At 35.0% G+C, this 25,007-nt stretch overlaps 1 protein-coding gene across 3 annotated transcripts; it reads right to left on the reverse strand.

Moving 5' to 3' along the window:
* Positions 1–1,657: 1,657 nt before the first annotated feature.
* Positions 1,658–24,880, reverse strand: LOC137396263 (neutral cholesterol ester hydrolase 1-like). Of its 3 annotated transcripts, none has more exons than XM_068082456.1 (7): positions 24,756–24,880; positions 13,827–14,012; positions 12,829–12,954; positions 8,091–8,220; positions 6,836–7,036; positions 6,058–6,184; positions 1,658–2,354 (listed from the first exon to the last, which is right to left on the reverse strand). In XM_068082456.1, exons 1-7 carry the CDS (start codon positions 24,762–24,764, stop codon positions 1,829–1,831), a joined length of 1,305 nt encoding a protein of 434 aa, XP_067938557.1. In that variant the 5' UTR covers positions 24,765–24,880; the 3' UTR covers positions 1,658–1,828. The 3 variants fall into 3 exon arrangements, with proteins under 3 accessions (XP_067938557.1, XP_067938559.1, XP_067938558.1); XM_068082458.1 differs by lacking the exon at positions 24,756–24,880 and adding an exon at positions 14,445–14,471; XM_068082457.1 differs by lacking the exon at positions 24,756–24,880 and adding an exon at positions 15,168–15,534 and having other exon boundaries at positions 1,659–2,354.
* Positions 24,881–25,007: the final 127 nt, after the last annotated feature.

Raw genomic sequence — 25,007 nt, forward strand, 5'->3', positions numbered from 1 at the left:
CGGTCTGAGCAGCTCATAATGATAACTGGTTGTACAGATGATACCACACAGTATTACTGTAGTAGATATTCACTAGAACAGGGGTTAATGAATGCACATTGCATCTGTGAAACACCGGACTTGATGATCCTAGGCTGTAAAATAATAAACCAGTTACATGATTGGTTAAGTACTGAATTCAGAAGCACAATGTTCAGTGAGTGCAAAGACAATATTTCCTATGACGAAAGGGTACTAAGTCAATGAGATGGCATTGCAAGTCAGGATATTAGACAGATTAGTCGTCATATTTACATCTAGGAAGCTGCAAACAAAATACATGACACTCTGATAATAGTTTTCAATACCATTTGGTGCCACATGTTTTGATAAAAGCTTCACTAAATAGAAAACACTCATAGAAATACTCCATTATACTACTAGTTCATACAACACTTGAAGCAGCTATTATATTCTCATCTGGTCAAAAATTCACGCAGTACGAACAGACAATTGTTAGCAATTGTTTCCACGGTGAAAGGCTGCAGGATGTCCTGAATGATGTTATCTGCCCAGCAAATCATGTACACTACTATTATGTGCACTGTATGAGAGGCGTTAGGTTACAAGACCAGTGTTTTTACAAATAACATTAGTCTGCAGCCAGCCATGTCACCAATGTCATTATTTAGCTCCTGGCGCTATTAAACTTGTCTAATATTTTGCTGCCTAATTTACTTTATTATAATAATAATGTTATATTATTATACTAATCTAATATTGGCAATGTTATGTTTGCGAGAAATCACATGTGTTGCTGATGGAAAATGTAGCATTGTGCTTCACAATTCACATTACAGCTGTCAATCAGAAAACAATGATATATTAATAATAATATTACTAATAATATTATTTATTAATACTAATTATTAATATTATAGTTAATAATGTTATTATTAATAATAATGTTATTAATAATAATTTGTACATAATTGAGGTATTATCATTAAATAATAATAATACCTCAATGATGTATTTTGAAGTCGCTCAAGAAACATAATTTTGTGTAATCTCACAAAAGCAAATCTTTACTATAATAAGAACAGTGTCCGTTCGTCTGTTCGAGGCGACGGTAACAGCGTTAACAAAAAAGTTGCCTCCCATAGTACTTTAACTCAGACCCTGCATTTTCCAGACCGGAGCTCTAACCACTACACTACTACCTTACTACACCACAGGTTAATTATGCATATACTGATCACACATGATGATAGCTTATGGTGGATGAGACTGCCAAGGCTTCTAGTAACTGTAATATAGCCAGTATAGAGAGGCATAGGTACAGTGCTGAGAGGCATACTTAAAGAGCAAAGGGGACAGTTAGGTACAGAGAAGTTAAAATGGGTTTTGGTGACTAAAATGAGGAATAGAATGATAAAAGCAAATGTGTATGATTAAACATTTTTACCCAATCTCCCTATGCAAACGTAAAACAAGTTTTTCTTGTATGTATCTAGTCCAGCGCTTCTTTTAGTTTTGTTGTGGATGGATTAGGACATGCATTCGGGCAGTAATTCATGTGATTCTGTACAAACAGATATTTTCCTGCCGATATGATAACTGGTATGCAAAAATGTTCAGACCAACTATTACCTCTAATCGCTGTTGCTTCGTATCACATGAGCTGCTTTGGTCATATTAAGTGTTTATTTGCGTCTGTTTAAATTTTTACATTATACAATTTTAGTCACCACAATACGATTTAATATAATTATATATTACTAGATATTTGTTATCAATCTGTACTCTCTTTATATATTTTTCCAGAAGGCAATGAAAACTTGAGATTTCAATTTTTATTTTTCATAACATTTTCATCAATAAACTCTATTAGGTCATTCAAGGCTTGCTCTGCTGAGTTCAACTGCAAAGGTCCTTCTACAAAATGCATAAAAGCATGAAATCCTTCCATATAATTCCTAAGTTCACATTTAACATCGACTGCCTGATTTAGTCTGCGGCAGTAGAAAATCCCATCATCTCTGAGTGTGTCATGCTGCCCTGTGATTATATACGCATCTGTGACATTGTCTAGTGTGTCAGCCATGAGTGGCGCAAAAAAGGGGTCAAGGGCACGTTGCTCGATCTCCTCGACTAATTTTATGTCTGTAGAGTATCCCATGCTTAGGTGAGGCAGGGAGGATAGTTGGGTTATATTCATGCCTTTCATAAGGTCCGAATGCACGTAGCTGCTATATTTAGATCTTGTGTCCTCGGATATATGCTTGTTTTCAAGAATCAAAGCGTGGGCATCAGGTGACAAGCCCCCATAATTTGTTACACATTTGCTCAGGAACTCGGGATGCAGTGTGTATCTAAAATATGTGCAAAAATAGCTGATTAGTGAAACATATAGAAGCAGAGATCAGAGAGTTCTTAATTCTAAACTTATGAGATCAGCTAAAATCTAGTTCACACTGAATCGCCATATGTAAGGGTTGTCCTCTCAATGATTATTCGTCGACTATGCGCACCGTGAACCGATGACATTACCATAGCAACCCAGATATGTCGAGGAAACATTGCAGCTTTCCAGATATTTCACTGAGCATCCAGGACAGTCTGTATACCACTTCGGCGATGGTGATTGGCTGTCATGGGTTGCTTTGCTTACAATATATTTCCCTTCGTGATAGTTGCTGGAGACTAGCATTTCATCGTTTCAGCACTTGAATTGTTTAATGAGATTGCTATGCTGCGGACTATGTAAACACAGATGTGTTTGTAACAGTGCCAACAGAAACATAAATGGTCACTGATCAATATTAAGATTAAAGCCCCATACTGTGGTATAGTGTGAACCAGCCTTAATTAAGGGGTAGAAATCATTAGATGGTTTGCAAACTTTGCGACACGAATAATGAGATCTGCAAAAGCAGTCACTCAAGCGAAAGCATGTAATGTATTATATAACACATTATTCTAAATCAAATGTGTGTTTCATTCTAAATCAATCATGTTTTTATTTCAACTAGCCTCAAATGCTCCACATTACTAACAGCTTGCTTATATGGCTGCATCCTAGCAGAGACGAGGTTAGTGAAAAGGGGACTAAGTCTCCGCTGTAAGAGTTGTGACATTTATATCTAATAGTAACTGACTCTACCATCATTGTTTCCAACTCTGTATCACCTGCTGTTTATAGCAACTGTGGCAGGTGGCCGGCTCCTGGAGCTGTCATTATTATCACTGACTGTTCCACAGATTTTCGAGAGCTTCACATAGCTTTGTGTGGTCGATGATGCTGATAGGCCAAATACTGAAGTTTTTGTCATGCAATCAGTAGATAATTCTTTTACCAAATATGGCTTGGTCACAACAAATACAAAAGCATTTTCATATCACTATGGCTACTGTTTTAAGCTGTTCTCTTGTAAAGTTCATTTTTGGCAATCTTAAATGCTTCTAAATTTAAACAATACTCTATTTGAAATTTGTAAACAGACGTTATCTTCTTGGTTTCAAATTATTTTTCAGTTGCATTTTCATTATACATGTATATTGTAGTTTAGAGGGTTTTGCAGCAATAAGAAACTTATGTCATGGTCTGTGAATCATCTTCTCATGTTCTAAGATTAAATACATGTCTAAGAGAGCAAACGCTAATTTAGTTCACCAATAATACAAATGTTGAAGCTCACATGACCCAATCATATTGCTCGACAAAACAGCTAGTCCAAAACCAAACATTTCTACTAAAACTTCCAGTTGAAAGAATTTTTAAAAATTTGAAATTTCTTTCAAATGGATTAAAATTGAAGTTGAAAGTGGGCACGTTTCAGCCTACTGTATATAACATATTAAAATGGTAATGATATTGGCTGGTCTATGATGACCTACATGGTCACGGTTGACCAAGGGAGCAAGGCAATCAATTTACTTATAGAAATGCTGATAAAGCAGAGCCAACCGCCCTCTTCGTAGCAATGCATTGTTTAAAGCAGGGCCTAATGGTTTTTACCTACATGCACATGTATGTTACATTTACAGATGCGTGGTTGCAAGCCACTAAGCCTGGATTATACTGTTTCAGAGTTGTGCTTCCGTGCATATCACCCAGTTTGAGATTCATGATAAGTAGACAAAGTAGAACATTTGCTGACAGAAGTGCGCAGGGTCTAGAGAGTTGATAAACTTGTCACAAGTTTCACGTTTGGAAACATTTTACAAATACCGTCCAACCTTGACATACAAAGTGAATTCGTGTGATCATTTGCTTTAGATGTCAAAGTATAGCATGTTGGAACAAATGTTCTTATAAGTGTACATTTCATTTTTGTTTAATCGGCTTCACAGCTCGAAAGTTGTATGATGAGTAAAGTAATCAATATACATGTATATATATCAATGTACATGTATATAAATCTCTATGTTTGTCTGTCTGTCCGTCTGGAGAGTTATAGCGATAAAGTTTCAGGAATGAAAAATTCACTGCTCTCTATATTAGAACTCAGGCATTAATCTATTACATTACGCTATCCAACTGGCTATATTAAGGAATAAATTGTGCACATACTTATAACACCTGCCAATCTTGCATGGCTTCACGCTCAACTCTGCAACTAGCATTATGCATCACGCCACGTGAAGAAAATGGCTTAAAGTGACGTGGCTAACAAGACTATTGCAATCAATATAGATTTGTAGGAGGAACTGCAGCCGGCAAAGGGTGAATTACATAGAAATAAACACAGTACACAAAAACAAACACAGCTCACAAACCAAACTAAAGTTTAAAAGTTATAATAGTAAATGTTGTATATGTTGATTAAAAATAAATTTTCTGTGCAAAAGCCTTTTTTATTACCTGTGCAACGCCTGGCATTCAGTAGTAATCAATAAAAATATTTTATTGCCATTTCACCTTAATGTCAAAGATGGTTGAGTTAACTTACTACCATGGCAATGGAAAAAGATCGTGGTAAGTAGAGGACAAGATACAGAGCTCTTGGATGGCACGAACTTATAATTATCATAAATAAATTATATTTGTTTGCTACCATTGGATACTTTGTTATTATATCGTTATATATTATGACCTTGACCTATTATTGTTATCTATTTCTCCACTTCCACTAGTTTCATACTTTTAGCTCTTCCTATGAATTTCCCTTTCTTTCTCAATGTAATTGCTAGACAGTTTTGAAGATTTTTAAATGATTAATCTGAAAATGTTTGCTCATGCTCTTTTAAATATTTTTTATTTTAATTCTAAGAAAAGCATTGTTTTCATTATCATTTTACCACTATTACTTATTGCCCTAGTCTTCTTGGATCTAAAACTAGAATGTAAGGTATGGGGCACTGTTTAGACACTGTAGAAATTGCAGAAAGTATTAATTTACAAAACTGAGATAGTTCAAGAAACTTCAGACGGCGTATTTTGAAAATCACTTTGTAGTTGAAAAACTAAAATTTGCATAATACGTCAAAGGATTTCTGTATTAGAGTAATTGTAATTCAAAGTTTCACTGTATTATAAATACTGTATGATATGTTTTACATGTTACAAATGTAAAATATATCATAAATATTTTACATTTGTAACATGATATATAAATATCATATAACAAATGTACGAACTTTTGCAATATTCTGCGAGCCTGCTGAGAAAGCAGATTTTTTCATAACGATTTTTTGTTAATGATTACTGGTTGATCATTATTGGCTAATGGTTATTAATTGATTATTATTAATTAATGGTTATTGCTAATGATTATTGGTTAATGATTATTAATTATTGGTTATTGACTCATGCTTGGCTACTGCTATATTGCTAAATGTAGCATTGCTAAATGTATATTGCTAAATGTTACAAAATGTTCATTTGCCTTACCATTGTCCTGCCATTGTGGCTTATCATTATTACCTTTCCATTCAAGCAATAGCCAACTCATAATCAATCTTAGATGGCTCTACTTTGGTTAACTCGTAATACAGAGGCTATTACTATCAGCAAAATTCACCAAGCACAAAGATCTTCCCTTTTCTAAGGCCTTCAGTCCAATTTTTACTTACTTGAGTGTTGCGGCATTTTCTCTGTGAGATGGAGTAAGGAAATCAAAGACCTGAAGGATTGGATAGATTAAAACTTGAAGGCGTATCTTCTTCTTTAGTTTTAAAGCAACTGCCGCTGCGAGGTTACCTGTCAAGACACCAAAAAACCACTTCGCTATTAGTTCAGTTCGAAAGTATCACCCAATTACCGCACAGCCTAGTCTGACATTACAGAATGTCGGACAGGGACTCTCGTATATTACAAGGTCTAGATATGTCAGGGCTATATAGGAACAAATTCATCATCATTAGCTTTTACCAAATTTTTTAGAAAGGTCACGTTGCTCATATGTGGAAAAACTTGCTAGGCACTCGTTTATTGCTGTTGGTAGCTGGGCAATAGCAGCTGCACGACTAAAGTTTTTAAAAAAATTGGAGCGTAGAACAATGCCAGAAAAAATGTCTTTTATGTAACAATTCTGGATGAAAAATACGTTAAATTTCAAAAGCTACTCAGTTTGCAAGCATTTAGACAATCCAGATATGACAATCCAGATATGGCAGCACGATATGGCAGCAAGACAGCAATGCCTTTTAAGGCAGCAATGCCTTTTAAGGCAGCAAGACCTTAAAACTACATATAAGTTCACTCGCAAGCTTATCTCTAATTTTGTTACCACTTTAATACATGACAAGCGGCCAGTAAACTTATGTACCATCCATAGCATCAGTTGCTTAAAATGTGAATACTGAGACGTCATTGATTTATACCAAGCTCGAGCTTGTTTCTGCTACTCACCACCAATGCTGTCACCAGCAACTATGACCTTGTTAGGATCGACTGCCAATTCTTTATGGTTCTTCAAAATATAGTTGGTAACTTTCAGACAATCCGCTAATGCTGCCGGGTAGGGGTGTTCTGGAGCTAGTCGGTACTCGACTGATACGCTAGGGATCCTCAGGCTCTCAGTCAGCCTGCGAAGTGTGGGCTGTGGATACGCTGCCAAAATCATATTTCTTGGTGTTGATCGCTTACTAGCAAATTGAGTAAAGGTGTTTAGGAGTGAGTAGACAATTCTAAATAGAAACAATAAAGTTGTAACCACCTTTTGTGGGTTAACAAGTACTCAAGAGTTGTTATCCATCCTGTAGGGATATTTTATGACATTACTAAAATGAGAACTTTTGCAATATTCCGCGAGCCTGCTGAGAAAGCAGATTTTTGCTGAACGATTTTTTGTTAATGATTACTGGTTGATCATTATTGGCTAATGGTTATTAATTGATCATTATTAATTAATGATTATTGCTAATGATTATTGGCTAATGATTATTAATTATTGATTATTGACTCATGCTTGACTACTGATTATTGGTTGATCATTATTGGTTAATAATTATTGGTTAATTGTCTATGCGAGATTGTCAAACACATGGCGGGTGAATATTGATATTTGTAAATAATTTTCTTCCATATGACTTCGCATCTCTTCATGTTGATCTAAATCCTTTACCTGTGGTAAGTCAAGCCTAAACTAATTGATACGTTTTATTGTTATACAATTTTACCTTTCAAAACGTCAGTTTTCAAAATCCTATTCTCAATACCTGTCATTACCTATAATCTCTGTAAAATGCACATACCTGCAGTAAGTCACTCTCTAATTCCTCCATATCTACAGTCTCTGTATTATGTACATACCTGCAGTAAGTCACTCTCTACTTCCTCTATATCTACAGTCTCTGTAGTCTGTACATACATACCTGCAGTAAATCCCTCTCTACTTCCTCTATATCTACAGTATCTGTATTATGTACATACCTGCAGTAAGTCGCTCTCTACTTCCTCTATATCTACAGTCTTTGTATTATGTACATACCTGCAGTAAGTCACTCTCTACTTCCTCTAAATCAACAGTCTCTGTATTATGTACATACCTGCAGTAAGTCACTCTTCAACTCCTCTGTATCTACAGTCTCTGTATTATGTACATACCTGCAGTAAGTCACTCTCTACTTCCACTATATCTACAGTCTCCGCAGTATGTACTTACCTGCAGTAAGCCACTCTCCACCTCCTCCATGAAAATAAATTATGACTCCTTGAAGTTTTGATTTCTTTTCCTTTTCTTCATTGTATTTAAAATGTAAGACAGGCACTCCTCCCAGATGCCTGCTCTGCACCTAAATAAATATAATCTAACAGCTGTATAATAACCAAACAAGCATACCAATTATATAACATATTAGCATTCCTTCTGCACTTACACGTCAATATACAGTTGGATATAATAGCAATAAAACTACTCCTGCTGCCTTGTAGTTTAGTGCACATAAATCATGACCTCTGTTTATCAATTTAGTACACATAGGTGGCGACCTTTGGTTCATCCCTTTAGTACACATAGATCATGACCTTTGCTCCATCACGCGCATATGATTCAGCTCTTACATTAATTACTTTGGTCCATCTGTACATTTCCAGGCATGAATCAAGTCTTTTCAACTCTAATGCGTTTAACAAACCATTTGTATGAAGAGAGCTAAAGAAAACTCTCACCGTCCTCTCTCAAAAGTAAAAATACCAGATACTTGATAATATCAGCCTTGTAGAAGTTGACAGCATTTATTGTTCTTTTTATTTCTTACTAGCATCCTGGCAGTCTAGAGATTCTCAAATGTACCGAAAAAGCTCAGAAAATCAATAGCTGCACGATTATACTAGAATACTGGAAGATGGTTGATTGATGCAGGTACATGTATTAGAATGTCGGTCTATGAAGCTGAATGTCCCGAGTTCGACTCCCATTAACAGCTATCTTTTTCCCAAGCTCTAACCGTGGCTTCGGACAGGCAGAGGCGGATCTTATTATAGTAAAGGTTCACTCAACTTATCTCAAAAATATTGGCTTGTCAGCTTTCCTTTGCATAGGAATGACAGCTGACCAATACCTCACAACAAACACAAAAAAGTTGACCATTGGGGGATAGCAATAAATGTATTATGTAGAGTATGGATGAGCCAAGATGAGACTGCTGACTGCTGACCTGACTGTTGGTGTTGTTGTGATACTGATGGCAGAAAGAGTCCACCATATTTTGAAAGCTGATTTTTATCCTAAAACTGGTTGAAAGTCACAAATGCTATATGAATTCTAAATCTGTAGATGATGAAAATAATTGTGTATTACTGCAAATGAGGTGTTTCTATTTGTAATAAAACTAAGAATTATTTTCATTTATTTATGTGTTTGTTAAACAAATAAACATTTTGTTGTCATTAAAAAAATTTGTTTTCTAAAATTAAATAAACATTCTACTGTACAAATTGAAGAATATAATCTTTTATGAACAGACAATGTACAAAAATACTAAATTAAAATTGATTGCTTTCTTTATTGTTTACAATAGCACTTCGAAAATAAAATATTTAACTCATAACAAAATAAACGTGTTGAAATGGATTATCTTAACCTAACATAGTTATATCAAGCATTACTTGTATTTGTATATATAGGAAATCGTAAAAAGAGAGGTGTACAACATATACCCGTTAGTGCTTAAAAATGTTGAATTCCAGAAATAATTCTTTAATTTTTTAAAATGAGAAAGGTTTGGATACAAAATATAAGATTTACTAATTCAGATACCTTATATCTTGTGGTTTCAGAACCAAATAAAAGAAAAAAAAAAAATATATATATAATACATATATAGGCCTACATATATAAATATATACAGTATATATACAGTATATATACAGTATATACAGCATATATACAGTATATATACTGTATATATACTGTATATATACAGTATATATACAGTATATATACTGTATATATACAGTATATATACAGTATATATACAGTATATATACAGTATATATACAGTATATATACAGTATATATACAGTATATATACAGTGTATATACAGTGTATATACAGTGTATATACAGTGTATATACAGTGTATATACAGTATATATACAGTGTATATACAGTATATATACAGTATATATACAGTATATATACAGTATATATACAGTATATATGTATACTGTATATAGGCCTACATACTATACATATATTGTATATATACTGTGTATATATTCTGTATATACACTGGGTATATATTTTGTATATATACTGTATAGCCTATGTATAGTATATATATATACAGTATATATACAGTATATATGTATACTGTATATACATACTATACAAATAGGTCTATTGTATATATACTATGTATATATTCTGTATATATACTGTATAGCCTATATATACAGTATATATACTGTATATATACTGTATATATAGTATATATACAGTATAATATATGCAGTATATATATGGTATATATTATACAGTATATATCTATATATATAAATGTGAAAGTCTGCCGTCCTTCGGTATGTCCAGCTATAGCTATTATTAGAATAGCTGTAGCTGGACAACGCTGATGCAACGTCATGGCGTACCATCATTAGCAGCCTAGCACTTATTAGCAAGCTTACTGGAATTTTTTATTGGCAATGTGCCAAGCTAATAGCAAGTGGGAAGCAACTCTTATTGCTTCTCACTGTTTATAAGTTGATGTTTAATACCCTTATCCATTGGCAATGTGCCAGGCTAATAGCAAGTGGTAGGCAACTCTCATCACTTCTCATTGTTTATAAGCTAATTTTTAATACCATTTTCCATTGGTAATGTGCCAGACTAATAGCAAGTGGTAGGCAACTCTCATCACTTCTCATTGTTTATAAGCTGATTTTTAATACCCAGGTAACGCCGGAAGGTACAGCTAGTATAGTACATGTATACATGTATATATACAGTAAATATGTATAAATTAGCTCTTAGCTTTTATGTTTGTTTATGCATACCTCCCAAGGAATGCATGCGCTTAGCTAATATTCTCTAGAAGATCATGAATAGACTGGAAAAAGCAACAGATTTAGTACATTACAATAATGAAGCATTAATTTTTTTAAATGTAACTTGCACAAGCAGACAAAACCCTTTTATTATTAATATATTTAAATAATAAAGTTGTTAAATTAATAAAAACCAGAAAGATTGAGAAAAACACATGACCTAAGCTTTAAGTACAAACAACTGTATATTTACTGAGGCCCTTTTTGTGCCACAAAACCAAAATCGGACTAGTCTCCCTATTAACCTGTAGCCAAAACATTGATATTAGCAACCCAATATGTTCACAGACACCACGCAGACACGTTATGACAGCATCTACTGCGGTGTACACTCCCAGAATGCCAAAACAACCATTATAGGTGGTAAGAGATACACAAAAGCAGAACTCCCTTCAATACTCTATTCTATCTTTTCTACACAGGAATAGTGTGGCGACACCTGAGTGCAACAGTGCCAATCTGCTTGCTGACCCATTTCCATAGGGAGCTATAGTGGAACAATGGTCATGTGATGTCTTATGTCAAGGTTCTATCTTTAAGAGGTTTCAAGTAAAACAGGTAGATTAGAGCGTTTCAACAAGAAAAATATCTGAATATGAAGCAACAGGAATGCAAGAATATGCACGAGCACAAGTGCATCGCCGTTGGTGGCTAAAGCCATTTTTATAGCAAAAAGATGGTGAAACGCACTTGTGTTTTGTTTCAGGCTGGTTCACACTATATGGCCCTAACTTGGCGTTGATGCCGCAATACTTTGGTGATCGTCGATGACAACGATGTCCACACTTTAACAAACCCATCCGCATTTGCTGATGCAAATACTCTGTGACGTAATGTTCTCATCTTTTTTTTAAATTTTTTGCGAAAAAACATCTTTGTTTTCAGGTGCTTGAATCAAATATTAGCCTCGCAGCGACTAATCATAAACTTAAAATAAATCAAGTTATTCGCGACTGCGAATTACTATTGCCGAAATGGTTTACATTGTACAGACGGTCATCGATGTTTGGCGAAATATTGGGAGATTTTGACAACTGCAAAATTTCCCGATGTATCCGCGTTTCTTCGGCGATGCCATCGACTCACGGTTCACATAGTCGACAATGAACGCCGAAAGGACAACTCCTACATAATGCGATATACTATAGCTGCAATACATATACTATACCATAGCTGTGATACATATACTATACCATAGCTGTAATACATATACTATACCATAGCTGTAATACATATACTATACCATAGCTGTGATACATATACTATACCATAGCTGTGATACAGTGTGAACCAGCCTTTACAGACACTGAAATACGACAGAATGAGAGAGACACTGCTGTTTCTATAATGGCATTGCAGCACCAAATGGGGGTGTGTAGCTATGCTATCGCTACCCTAGGACACTTATGTATTCGCCTCATCTAACTTTCGCGTTTTCGGGGAGTCATCCTCTCGAGAAAATTTCATGAACGAAACTAAACTATCATAACGAACGAGCGAAAACGCGGAATTAAATAGCTTTGTTCATTGATAGTCCAAGAAACAATGGCAGCAAGCGATCAAATCGCATTATCGATCTCGGCCACACAATTCTACCTGCGGTTCACAATTACAAACTAGTCCCAAATTGAACATTTTTTTCTTACCGGTGAACTTAACCTGAGGGTTCTAATTATGTTTGTTCCACTGCATTTATTTTCACATCACTAGATTTTCGCACTCATCAGAGCTGCGAAATTAAGTTGCAGCGAAACTTTACTCTGTATGCTACTCACGAAACTAAATACTAGCGAAATATAAGTGTCCTAGGGTATGCGAAAATTAGCATATGCCTTGGGTTTGATATAACTCACCATGACTGTCTTGTTGATGTGTTGCGCAAAGGGCCATGTTTGACCTTGTACGAAGTCAATCATAAAAGACATGATCGGTCGGCCAATTGCATGAGTATCAAGGTTTAAATGGCTCATGAGCTTCTCCTATAAAAACCAGATTTAGGGATTATAGTATAAGCATCGCATGGGATAGAATAAATGCTAAATAGAATCAGAGGTTGGTGAAGCTGCCCAAGTATGATGGAAAATGGTTTTGTAGAATAAAAACTTGATATAACTGCTGAGGGTTCCTATACTTGTAGATCTACATTTACTAGTTTCTAGCAGAAAAATCTCTTTCTTGATTGGTTCATAACAGGCCAAACTATAACCAGTGTAAAGTAGCATTTTTTTCAGCTAGGTAACCCATTACCAATATTGAGGTGAGTTGTTATCTGCAAGTTTGCTCACTTCATTGCCTGAACAAATAAGCACATTAGGCATGTTTAAAAAAAGTTTTGTCAGGGTTACTCTTTAGAAATCAGTGAAGTGAACACACGAAGAAAAGGGTTGCATAGATTTAGTTTTTTGTAATTAGTTAATTCCTTAAAAACCAATTTTTAATTCTAAGTTTGGGCTAGACTGCCTTTATTTTCTATCACCTGAAATTTGTGCATTTAGACAAATGGTTCTTGGCCTCAGTTCGATCACACCCAAAGTAATTGTTGAGTCAGTCTGAGGAGTTCTGTGAAGGTTTCTCAAAGGCAACAGCAGAAGTCGCACTGATTTGCAAGGTCATTTATAAAAAGATATGTATGTAATATGTTGTGAGTTTATTCATTATATTGGTTTTGCTCTTTGAACACAGTGAGATTACTACACAGTTAACTTTGCACACCAGTAAAACATATACGTCTTGAATGTGAAAAAAATTTTATTTTATTTTTCGATAATGAGTGATTTGGTGAAAAGGCATATGAAACGGGTAGTATTTAGTACATCCAACAAGGTTAAGAATCAGTGATTTAGATACTTACCAATGTATACAGCCCTCTACAAGCAAACTCTATTGTTTTAACCTTCGATACATCTTCAAGAGGTATGTCTTCTGGAACCTTGGTCTTGTCCCAAACTTTATACAAGAAGGAGGCCAGAACTAGTAATGTCAAGGTTGATATAAGCTTGAGGGCCATCGAAGGGCTAGAGGAATGCCAGGTGTTGATCTGGAATATTCATAAGTTTCCACTAATTTCCAAAATTCCATATGAAAACTAGTTCTATAATCATTTGGCAACTCGAACATGGAACCTTCAGAGCCTGTCAACACACATAGAAGCACCTTCAGAGCTTGCCAACACACATAGAAGCACCTTCAAAGCCTGTCAACACACATAGAAGCACCTTCAGAGCCTCTCAACACACCTTAGAAGCACTTTCAGAGCCTCCTCCACATACCAGTGCACAGCCAATGCCTCTTAACACATACGTATGCACGCATACTCACAATCAGCATCAGTGCTTGCAAGTGTCAAGCACTTTTTCCTCATACCTTGTCTTACGTGCCATATGGTGTAAAATCTCTACACTGTAAAATTTTCTAACCAGTAATAATAAATGAAGAGATTTTAAAGAGATTTACAATTTCGAAAACCTACTCACACTCTGATGAAATAGCACAGTATGTTGTCGTTTATCCACTCGCAGTGAGGCACATTGTTTATTGTTATGTTAGAGATAACGGGTTTCCTATTCATCAGGTTGTGTATGTTGGCAGACTATTAATACATTTCAGGTGATGTTATTTGAAAGTATCAGCCACTAACGGAGCAAACTATTCATCATTGGAAGAGACCTAACAAGATTTGTATGGTCTATAGGCATCATTGCATTCATAATGCTTGTAGGTGAATACGTGCTTCAAATCTGGAGTTTCATAGAACATAAAATCTGGCGAGTTGTATAGAGCAATTGGGATAAATGGAACTGCAACAACTTCAAACTGCCAGACTAAAAGCTCAATCACCTGTTACTTTCTGTCAGACTGTCAATTGAGAGTTCATGGATGTTAGGTTGAGCTATTTGAAGGTTATAATGGCAAAACCAATCTAGATTGAAGACTCTGGAAAGTGCTGTGATTGAAAGCATGTCAAGCCGTGAAAGGTGCTGGCCTTTGCATCATGAACATATTGAGAAGATAAATAAGTTTGTGTGTGTCTATAAAAGGGACCTATCAGAGCATGTCAACGAATAACTTTAAGAACAGCAGTAAAGGCAGTAGCAGCAGTGACAGAATTCACTAGATGCACTGCATGCATCGCTAAAATGAATAGCTTATTCATTTACAGTTCAATGAAGTAAATTCAATCATAGACACTTACCAGCTCTTAGAAGATATTACTGCGGATAAACTGCCAGCCAATAGTAATGATAGAAGGTATATAGCTAAATCTCACACTAGTTCAATGCACAGGAAAAGCTAAAGTTCATCTTATCAAGCAAAGTTTAACAAGGCATGTGATTGAAGGGTCAAAGAGCAGAATTCTCTGTCAATAAATGATAAAGCATCAATTGTAGAGTCATCCAATCAGTGACACACAGATACTATGACACACAGATTTGATACAGACGTTATTTATCACTACATTTGAGTTTTGTTAGGTTAACTAAAGATGTGGCTGCAATGGCATTACTTCAAACAGCAGCAAATGTGGTTTGTATTTGCTGGTACTTTTGTGTTTGATTTTGTACTTACCACCGTTGTAGATAGAAAAACAAATGGCAAACAAATCATTAAAATTTTAATCATGATTTCTAATCAAATTTTATTTTACAAATATAATAGCGGTTAATGAAGATTAAGTAGAAGAGCGAAATATGAATTTACAATCTGTTTGAATTACTCCACATCTTATATGTAAGAGACTCAATTAAAAGTTATTCATACGCAGTATTTTCTATTGGTTGTGCATTGTCGTTTTTCAGGCTGTTTGAAGAGCATTGCTGCATAAACAATGTCTCAGTGAACTTGGTTAGACACATCTGAGACCAGTGGCAAGGGAACCTTGATGATAAGAGACATTGTGATCAGCCCCAGTTGCAATTTAGACATTTACAAAGAATACATTTGAAAATTTACAATCTGTTATTACATATTGATATATTACTAATGCATAGTGATATATTACTAATACATAGTGATATATTACTAATACATAATGATATATTATTAATACATAATGATATATTACTAATACATAGTGATATATTACTAATACATACTGCTATATTACTAATACATAGTGATATATTACTAATACATAATGATATATTACTAATACATAGTGATATATTACTAATACATAGTGATATATTACTAATACATTGTGATATATTACTAATACATAGTGATATATTACTAATACATAGTGATATATTACTAATACATAGTGATATATTACTAATACATAGTGATATATTACTAATACATTGTGATATATTACTAATACATAGTGATATATTACTAATACATAGTGATATATTACTAATACATAATGATATATTACTAATACATAGTGCTATATTACTAATACATAGTGATATATTACTAATACATAGTGATATATTACTAATACATAGTGATATATTACTAATACATAGTGCTATATTACTAATACATAGTGATATATTACTAATACATAATGATATATTACTAATACATAGTGCTATATTACTAATACAGAGTGATATATTACTAATGTATAGTGATATATTACTAATACATAGTGATATATTACTAATACATAGTGATATATTACTAATACATAGTGATATATTACTAATACATTGTGATATATTACTAATACATAGTGATATATTACTAATACATAGTGATATATTACTAATACATAATGATATATTACTAATACATAGTGCTATATTACTAATACATAGTGATATATTACTAATACATAGTGATATATTACTAATACATAGTGATATATTACTAATACATAGTGATATATTACTAATACATAGTGATATATTACTAATACATAGTGATATATTACTAATACATAGTGATATATTACTAATACATAGTGATATATTACTAATACATAGTGATATATGACTAATACATTGTGATATATTACTAATACATAGTGATATATTACTAATACATAATGATATATTACTAATACATAGTGATATATGACTAATACATAGTGATAAATTACCAATACATAGTGACGGTGATGTAGTGCTAACCTTTTTTTAACCATAACTGTAAAGTTGAGATAAGTGGATGTAGGCGACCAAGAGTCGCAACGCAACTCCACCGCCATGTAGTAGCGGTTGGAACAGCTGGGAGCCTGGGGGTGCTGTAAGCCTCCCAGTGGGTCCGGGGCGAAGCCCCGACCACCAAAGCCTACAGGGCTTTAAAATCATGTATATGGTATGAGAAATGAGCACATCTGTAGTAATAAATAAGTTGAGAAAATAATAAAAATCAATGCCTTTGTCCTTTTGTACAAATGCTGACTGCCATTGGTTTGCTGTAATCTGATCTTAGCCGTTGTTGTAGGCAACCTTGTTGTAGAGGATCACAATCTTGTCATGTTACATGAACATTACATCACTGTATTGCACTGTGTGCTGCTTTTATATTGAATGGCCATTGAATGTCGACTATAATGACATTAGTGTACTTGAATCAATGAAATAGAGCTATAATATACCTTGAGAATTGGCAAAGTCTAAAATTTTTTAACCCTAAGTATAGTTATACTTGAAAAACACGCAAATTCTCTAACCATAACTTAGTTAGGGAGAATTAGGGTAGCACTACATCACTGGGTACAAGTGAAGGTGTTAAGCTATTGTAAGCAATACTGATATGTACTAGTAAAAAGTACTTCTTTTTCTGCAAGTTCAACAATTAAAATACACAACTAACACAATTATAAACAGTAATATTAATGACCAAAGGTTAAAATATCCAATAAAAGTTACACCCTCACTCGAACGGTCGTCCATGTTTACTTGCTAGGTCCGTATGGCAGCAAATTTCGACAGTCAAATTAGGCTCATGGCAGTCCTTATATATAGAGGCTCGGTAGTTGAGATAGTGAAGTAGAAGAAGATCAGCTGATGACAGAGAAGGAGGCTCCTTAGACAGGGAAAAGATAGAGGCTCCAGAGACAAAGGGAAGCGAGAGGGAGGCTCCAGAGGTGCGTTCCTCTGCCTCTGGAGCAGGCAGAGGGAGCCTCCGCAGGTCCTTGAAAAAGAGAGAGACAGATGCTGAATTGTTGGAGCTGCTCTCTCACAGATGTTTCTGTTAGCTTGTGAGAAGGTGTTTAGAGGTTCAGGCTTTGTTCATTATGTTGCAGAGAGTTAGCAATTGAGTGATTTTATCCTAAGTACATCATGGGAGCGTAATGATTGGAAATGATGACCAACTCCAATTGTCTTAGTCGTGTTTGGTTCTGTTCTGGATCTTTTAATTGTTTTTTGGCATGTCAATTGATGTCTCTTTTCTTATGGGCTACTTCCAAGGGGGTTTCTTAGCTGCTTGTAGATGAGTATATGATGACTGCCTTTACTGCTCGTCCTCTACTATATTAGGTGTCATGAGCTGCTTTAATTACCATCAGCATTCAGTTATTCTCAGATTAGCCCTATAATTTAAAAGCCAGCTTGCATGGAAAGTCTGTTGATTAACACTCAGCCCTTGCTATATAAGCAAAGGTGCTTCAGTGTTAAGGGGATGAACAAAGAGCACAGAGCAAGTGATACAGACTACGAAAGACGAAACTAAGGACTGAGAATTATGTGATTATGCGATTAAGAACACGGTGGTAACATTAACCTACCATTGTGCAGCTTTGCATATTTTTGTAACATACATCTTATCATTCTTACATTTACAAGTGTAACTGTTTGAGTGTTTATTATTTGTAACTCATTCAGCATTACGCTTGATTGTAGTGAATTGTATCTAATTGTTCTATCTTTTCATGCTTATAGAGCTTGGTGTTAATAAAGAGCCGCTATTCACCAGACACCTTGCTTTCCACAATTAGTTGTGCATGAGAGCTATTATTAATTCAGTGTAAGACAACTTGTACGCAGAACCCACTTGCAACTTTGCAAGTGGATAGTCAGCGCTGACTTCCACAACAATACTATATAAATGCCCTAGCCCGTCGGTAGATACGAAAAGCCGAACGCGCTGAATGACCGAACAGACCGAACAGAATATTTTTTAGGAGTTGTCCTTCCGTATGAAGGCTAATTAAAGAGCAGACAACTTACACTAAGTTTGAGCTGAATCTTAAGAATGCTCAGCGTTAGCATCACTCGTACAGTAGATCTTCTCAAGGGGAGTTATATACCCTCAGTCCAGTCTCCACCAAGTCAACAAGTTACAGGAAATAAGTACAGGAAATAAGTACAGGAAATAATATCAATATGATGACAACTATAAACCTAGTTTTCAATTTATTATTATAATTGATTATCTTTGTTAATATAAAAAACTATAAAGAGCATACTACAAATTATTTTAATAGAAAAATCATGTCAATACAGACAAGAATATTCAACTTGATACAGAGAAGAGTTTATTTTATCCAGATACTCTAGACAAAACTGTAAAAATAAAAAATAATTGCTAAATGACTTCTAGGTTCCTAATTTAACGTTCTATGTAAGACCAAGCATGAACACATATCCCATTGAGCTGGTTAGTATTTACTGCAGAGTGCAGAGCTCGATGGATGATTTAGGCAGCTGAGAAACCTTGTTGTGTTAGAAAACCATCCGCCTCTGAAAAACTATCAAACTCATCTGGGCAGACATGAACTGAACAGGCTGACAGACATTTTTTATTTACATGGTAATAACCCCATTCTTTATTGAGGGTAACTACAAGTTTTCTCGTATGAGGGTGTGGGTATGATCTATGTACCTTTTTGGCTAAGGCAAATCCTGAATGCTTGATATGGGCAAGATCCTTTTTACCACAGCCAATACACGTTGAAACCCTAGTGTGTTTTCTCAAGTTAACCAATATTACTTCCTTACTGTGGTCAACTAAACATGGTAGGGTTGACTTGTTCGTGGGCGCTGGAAGTGATATTGACTGGTTAGGGGCTGCTGGCAAAGGTAATGATATCGCTGTGGATGGTGCTCGCTTCCTAACTTTTTGGTTGGGCTTCAGACCAGCCCTACAAGTGCTCACACTTTGAGTGAGAAAAGCAACAGGATGGCGTTGTTTTTTATTATGTCTAAGCCATAGTATATAATTGAACAGTGTTCCATCTACATGTGCCGCAGCGATTGCATGGCTGCAAATATGGTAGATCTTATACCCCTTGCAAGGGCATTCTACTCTGTAATCACTCTCTCTAATCGATACATTATGATTAGTCTTGAGTTCTGCACTCGCACAGGAATAATTTGAAAAACCATCACATGATGGTGCTGGCATCACACCAAGATTTTGAATTAATTGGCATGCTTTCATGAACATCAACCTTAGAATATCTATGGGGACATTTACATTACACACTTCAGGTAAAACACTGAAGTTAGTCACAATACCAATCCTCATATCCTGTGAGACTTCTTCAACAGTAACTTTGTTGATATACTCAGAGTGGAGTTTTTTGTCAGTTTCTGAAAGCGAGTACCATGACTCTGTTTTAAAATAAGGCCGGTATTCCATTTTGAGCTGATAGACTTGACTATTACCTATGAAACCATCAAGTGCTTTACCTACTTCTTGGTCAAAGTAACTGATAACATTAGATAAAAATCCCATAAGTGGTAGGGGTTTGCCACCCAAGAAAGCTTTGAGTTTAGAATTCACACTTTCAGATGCATTAGTATAGTATAATTGACCATTATGGATACAGCTACTGATTGCTGACTGCCTTTCTTTCAAATATAGATACAGTTCAGGATATATAGAAGAATACTCTATTAACATCTCCCTAAATAACACATCAAAGTCATTGGACAACAACATACTTTTAAGTCTGTTAACAAGCCGATGGTAAATGCTACTCAAGCCTAAAGACTTCAACTTTTCTTGTATGTTCTTTTGAGTGTGCAAAAAGCATCGTAATGCTTTTGCTTCAGGGAAAGCATTCTCTAGAGCTTTGATAAGCTCTGACTCGCCATCAGTACCAAATGCTGTCAAATAACTGAGCTCTGGGGCCAAATCTAAAAGGCATTTCATCAGACTGCCATAACTACGCTGTGTTTTACGGTAATGAATGAGCATTGGACCACAAAACACTGCATTGGTGCCTTGCCTGTTTCTAAGAAATAAGTTATTATACGTTATTGGAGTAACATAGAAATTTCCTACATTAAAAGTAGGGTCAACACTAATAGGGCACCCTTTTGCACCAGTGGCAAACCTCTTCAGATCGACCAGATGTTGATCAGTAGCTATTACAACCACAGGCTACGGGTGAGCAGATATCACCCGACATTCAGGATTTTCCTGAGCCCAATGCATCAAGGTAGCGAAATCATCTGGAAACTTGACATTTGTGCTTGCTTTTTGGGACCTGTGCACTAAATGTATTGGTGGATTAAGTTCAGGTCTAATAGAAGCTCTACCCCCATGTTCATTTATATGCGACTCTAAGGAAGCACCAACAGACAAATGGCCAACACTGAGACCTATTTCTTTAACGACCGATGGCTTTTTTCTTGTGTAGCCAATAGCATTTGTGCTATTACCATGCGGTCTTAACTCTAGTTTATGAGGAGCACCCTCAAAGAGGTAACCAATAACTAAGAGCTGGTTAAAAAATGTGCATCTAGATGTTTCCACAAATGCAACTATTCTTTTGACATCTTTATAGTGCTTATGTTTGTAGTAGGTTTTATGCACTACAAACACATCTTTATCTAGAACAGCTTCTTTACTGCGATATCTACTTCTCAAACAATTGAAGTTTTTATCATACTTCCAACAGTATTTCCCATCATTTTTGTACACACCCGTGCCATCTGCTAGGGCATCCTTGAGGGTTTTGCCATTCATATCTAGCACCACCAACATGCTGTCTGTGATATCAGCCGGAGTGTCTTGTGAAATTGGAATCAAATTTTCCTGATCTCTTACAATTTTGAGAATGTTATGACACTCCAATAATGAGCGCACATCCACCTACAACGTTAGAGAAGTTTTGCTACAAATATACCACATGTGGCTAATAGAGCCGAGCAAAGGTTGGACACATCAGCATATTGCTTACCTTAGAACTTTCTCCAAGGGATGAGTTGGTTCTGGCTTCCCTCTTGATGGAAGAAGACTCACACTCAAGTAGCTGACAGTCAGAATCTGAATCCTGCAATAATGAAATTGAAAACATCAAACAAAAATTGCAAAAATGATATCAGTGCCAATAGAAACAATGTTAACAGCCAATGTGTTATCAATCAGCGGATAGCTTACCTTACAATCGCTCCGTTTTACTCGGACTTCTTCCGTTTCAAAAGTCTGACAATCTGAGTCTGAGGACACAACTTGAGCATAACTCCTATTAATAAGTATTAAAACATATGATGCTTTGTTAGAATTGGTTTTCAAGTTAACATTGATTTGAGGGTCACTGTGCACACATATATCCTACCTCTTTTTTGGGGTGGATAACTTCACTTCTTCTTCAGAGCTAGAGACAGAAATTACAGAAAATTATCAATAAAAGTAAAAATTCAGTTCATTTGACCAACTACCAAGAGTGTGAAACCACTTAAGCGCATAAGGTTTGCGGCTCTTGTTTTGCATTCTTTATTTGGATATAAATTCATTTCATCTTACTGGGTTTCTATGTTGTCGAATATCCTAGGGTGCTCACACATGTAGCAATATGGTGTGTCCAGGTTGATATATGTGCACTTGGTACAGTCCCATTCCTCATCATTCCTTTCACTAAAATAACATTGGCTGATGTTATGTTATACTTTTAAGATGGATAGGCACATGTTCATTATTAATCTTTGGAGCTTTACTCGTATGATGAAATTACAAAACTAACAGCGAACCAAACAAGCAGCAGGCTTTCAACAAGCTAATTATAACTATTACCTTGCAGAGTTTGACTGCTTGAAACGAAAGAAGAAAGTTATAAACAGAAGGCGACATGAACATAACATGAATAACCACTATGAACGTAATAGCAATGATATATTTAAGTTCTACAGCTTGTGACAGTATGCAGGTCATATTTGGCTGCAACCAGTGCTTTAGGGGTGGACATTGTTACCTGTGTTAGTACCTAAAAGCTTTGTGTGCAAACCTTAGAATTGAATCGAAATGAATTACGATGGAATATTCACTTTGCTTAAAGCTACTAGCTACACCAGTATCCTGATCGAATACCAATTTTTAAGGTGGGGTTTCACACCAGCAGAGGAAAATGTTGCTCAAAGCATTTCTATTTGACTTGACAGGATGATAACCCTACTTCATAAAATACTTACTGTTGGCTCCCCACACTGGTCTTTCAGCCGGTGATACCATCCACAAATCTCACAGAGAACTCTAAAATGCAGTAAATTTTGAACTGTATTTCTAGCCAATTAATCGGAGGAATGGATCGCAACATTAAATAAAATATGATTATATGATTAAGGTTTACCCCAATAATATGACTGATCAATCAAATACTAAATTATGGTCTTTTAGTTCACAAATAATATTATACAATACTATAGGCGTACTACAATAGTGTAATATTATAAAAATATCACTTACTAATATTCTATTGTATTTATATATAGATAATTTATAGCTAATAGTTGCTTTAACGATGATAAAAATACATGTAGTAAAAAAAATTATTGTATCAAGTTTAATTAAAATTAATACATAATATAATTTTTTTTAATTTTAACTGTTATTTCAGAATTCTATTATTGTTATTATCATTATTGTTATAACTATTATCTATAAATCAATTATTATCTATAAATAATATTAATTGAATGTTCCATATAATGTCAAGGCCGTAGGAAACGCCCACCCCTATTATAATACATATAAATCTTTGCTTAGACCTAGGTAGTGCGAGGGGCCTACGAAAAACAAATGTTCTGAAAAGTTCGAGTGCCTGTTCAAAGGCCATAAAATTACCGAACGATAGTTCTATGCATGAAGCCATAAGAAAGTGTCTTTCGATACAGCGAGTCTTTCGTTATAATTAGATTACGCGCATCGCGTTAATGCTATAGCGACTGATAAATAAATGGCTCGGTATTTTTTCCTGAGAACAAAACATAAATCCGGGAGTTTACCGGGAGATTTTATCTTTGCAAGAGGGTAATCTCAATTCAAGGAAGATCTCGCAAAATCTAGAAGAGTTGACAGCTTTGTCACCATATATAGAAATAAATATATTCATTTCCAGTTGAATAAAGAAACAATTTTGTCTAGTTATCTAGCTACTAGTTTATCAATGGTTAACGATACTACTAAAAATGAAACACTTACCTTTTGCTTTTACCAGGCATTTCTCTTTTATCTGTCAAAAGTAAGGCGAGTACTGACTGGACTAGCGACAGCAAAAATACTTCGATTGAATATGCAATATTTTCATTCACAGCGTGCTTCACTAGCGCAAAAATAAACAAGTCTCTAAAATGTTACTAAGCAATTCATCGAGCTCTTATCCATAAATAGCAACATGAGAGGGCAACTGCCAAAGATATTCGGTCTGTTCGGTCATTCAGCGCGTTCGGCTTTTCGTATCTACCGCTAACCCGTTCCCAGCCTCTACAAAAACGCGGATATATAATATTTGAACATATTATAAATACATGTAATAGTTCAAACCTGAAACAAATGTGTGTTAAAAGTATACTACTACATAATAAATTGAAAAAGTACACAGAAAAAATACAGAAATAATGAACAAAAACTATGATCGGTAAGTTTGTTTGTTTACCTTTGCCATTGTTCGTCTAAATTAGGCAAATAAAAACCATGAGAAGTTAAAAGATGGAAGTCCAAAGAGGTGGCTGTTGTATTGTTATCTTGGTTCTGTTTCGCTCAGAATAAAAGTTTTCAAATACATAAAGTGCGTAAAAAGATTTATTTCATCGCCGTAAACAAAACTATTAGACAAAAAACGCAAGTAGAATTGCTAGAAACAAAAGTTGTCTTACTCTGCATGCGGTACATAATAACTCCAAATTAT

The sequence above is a fragment of the Watersipora subatra genome, chromosome 5, assembly GCF_963576615.1.
Source record: "Watersipora subatra chromosome 5, tzWatSuba1.1, whole genome shotgun sequence".
Taxonomy (NCBI): domain Eukaryota; kingdom Metazoa; phylum Bryozoa; class Gymnolaemata; order Cheilostomatida; family Watersiporidae; genus Watersipora; species Watersipora subatra.

Bases quoted from the DNA above. Each gene is read 5' to 3' on its own strand.
- LOC137396263 (XM_068082456.1), bottom strand. The intron at 12,955-13,826 runs GTAAGTATCTAA...TGGTTTTTATAG, and splicing joins GTAGAGGGCTGTATACATTG to GAGAAGCTCATGAGCCATTT. The intron at 6,185-6,835 runs GTGAGTAGCAGA...GTGTCTTGACAG, and splicing joins TGCTGGTGACAGCATTGGTG to GTAACCTCGCAGCGGCAGTT.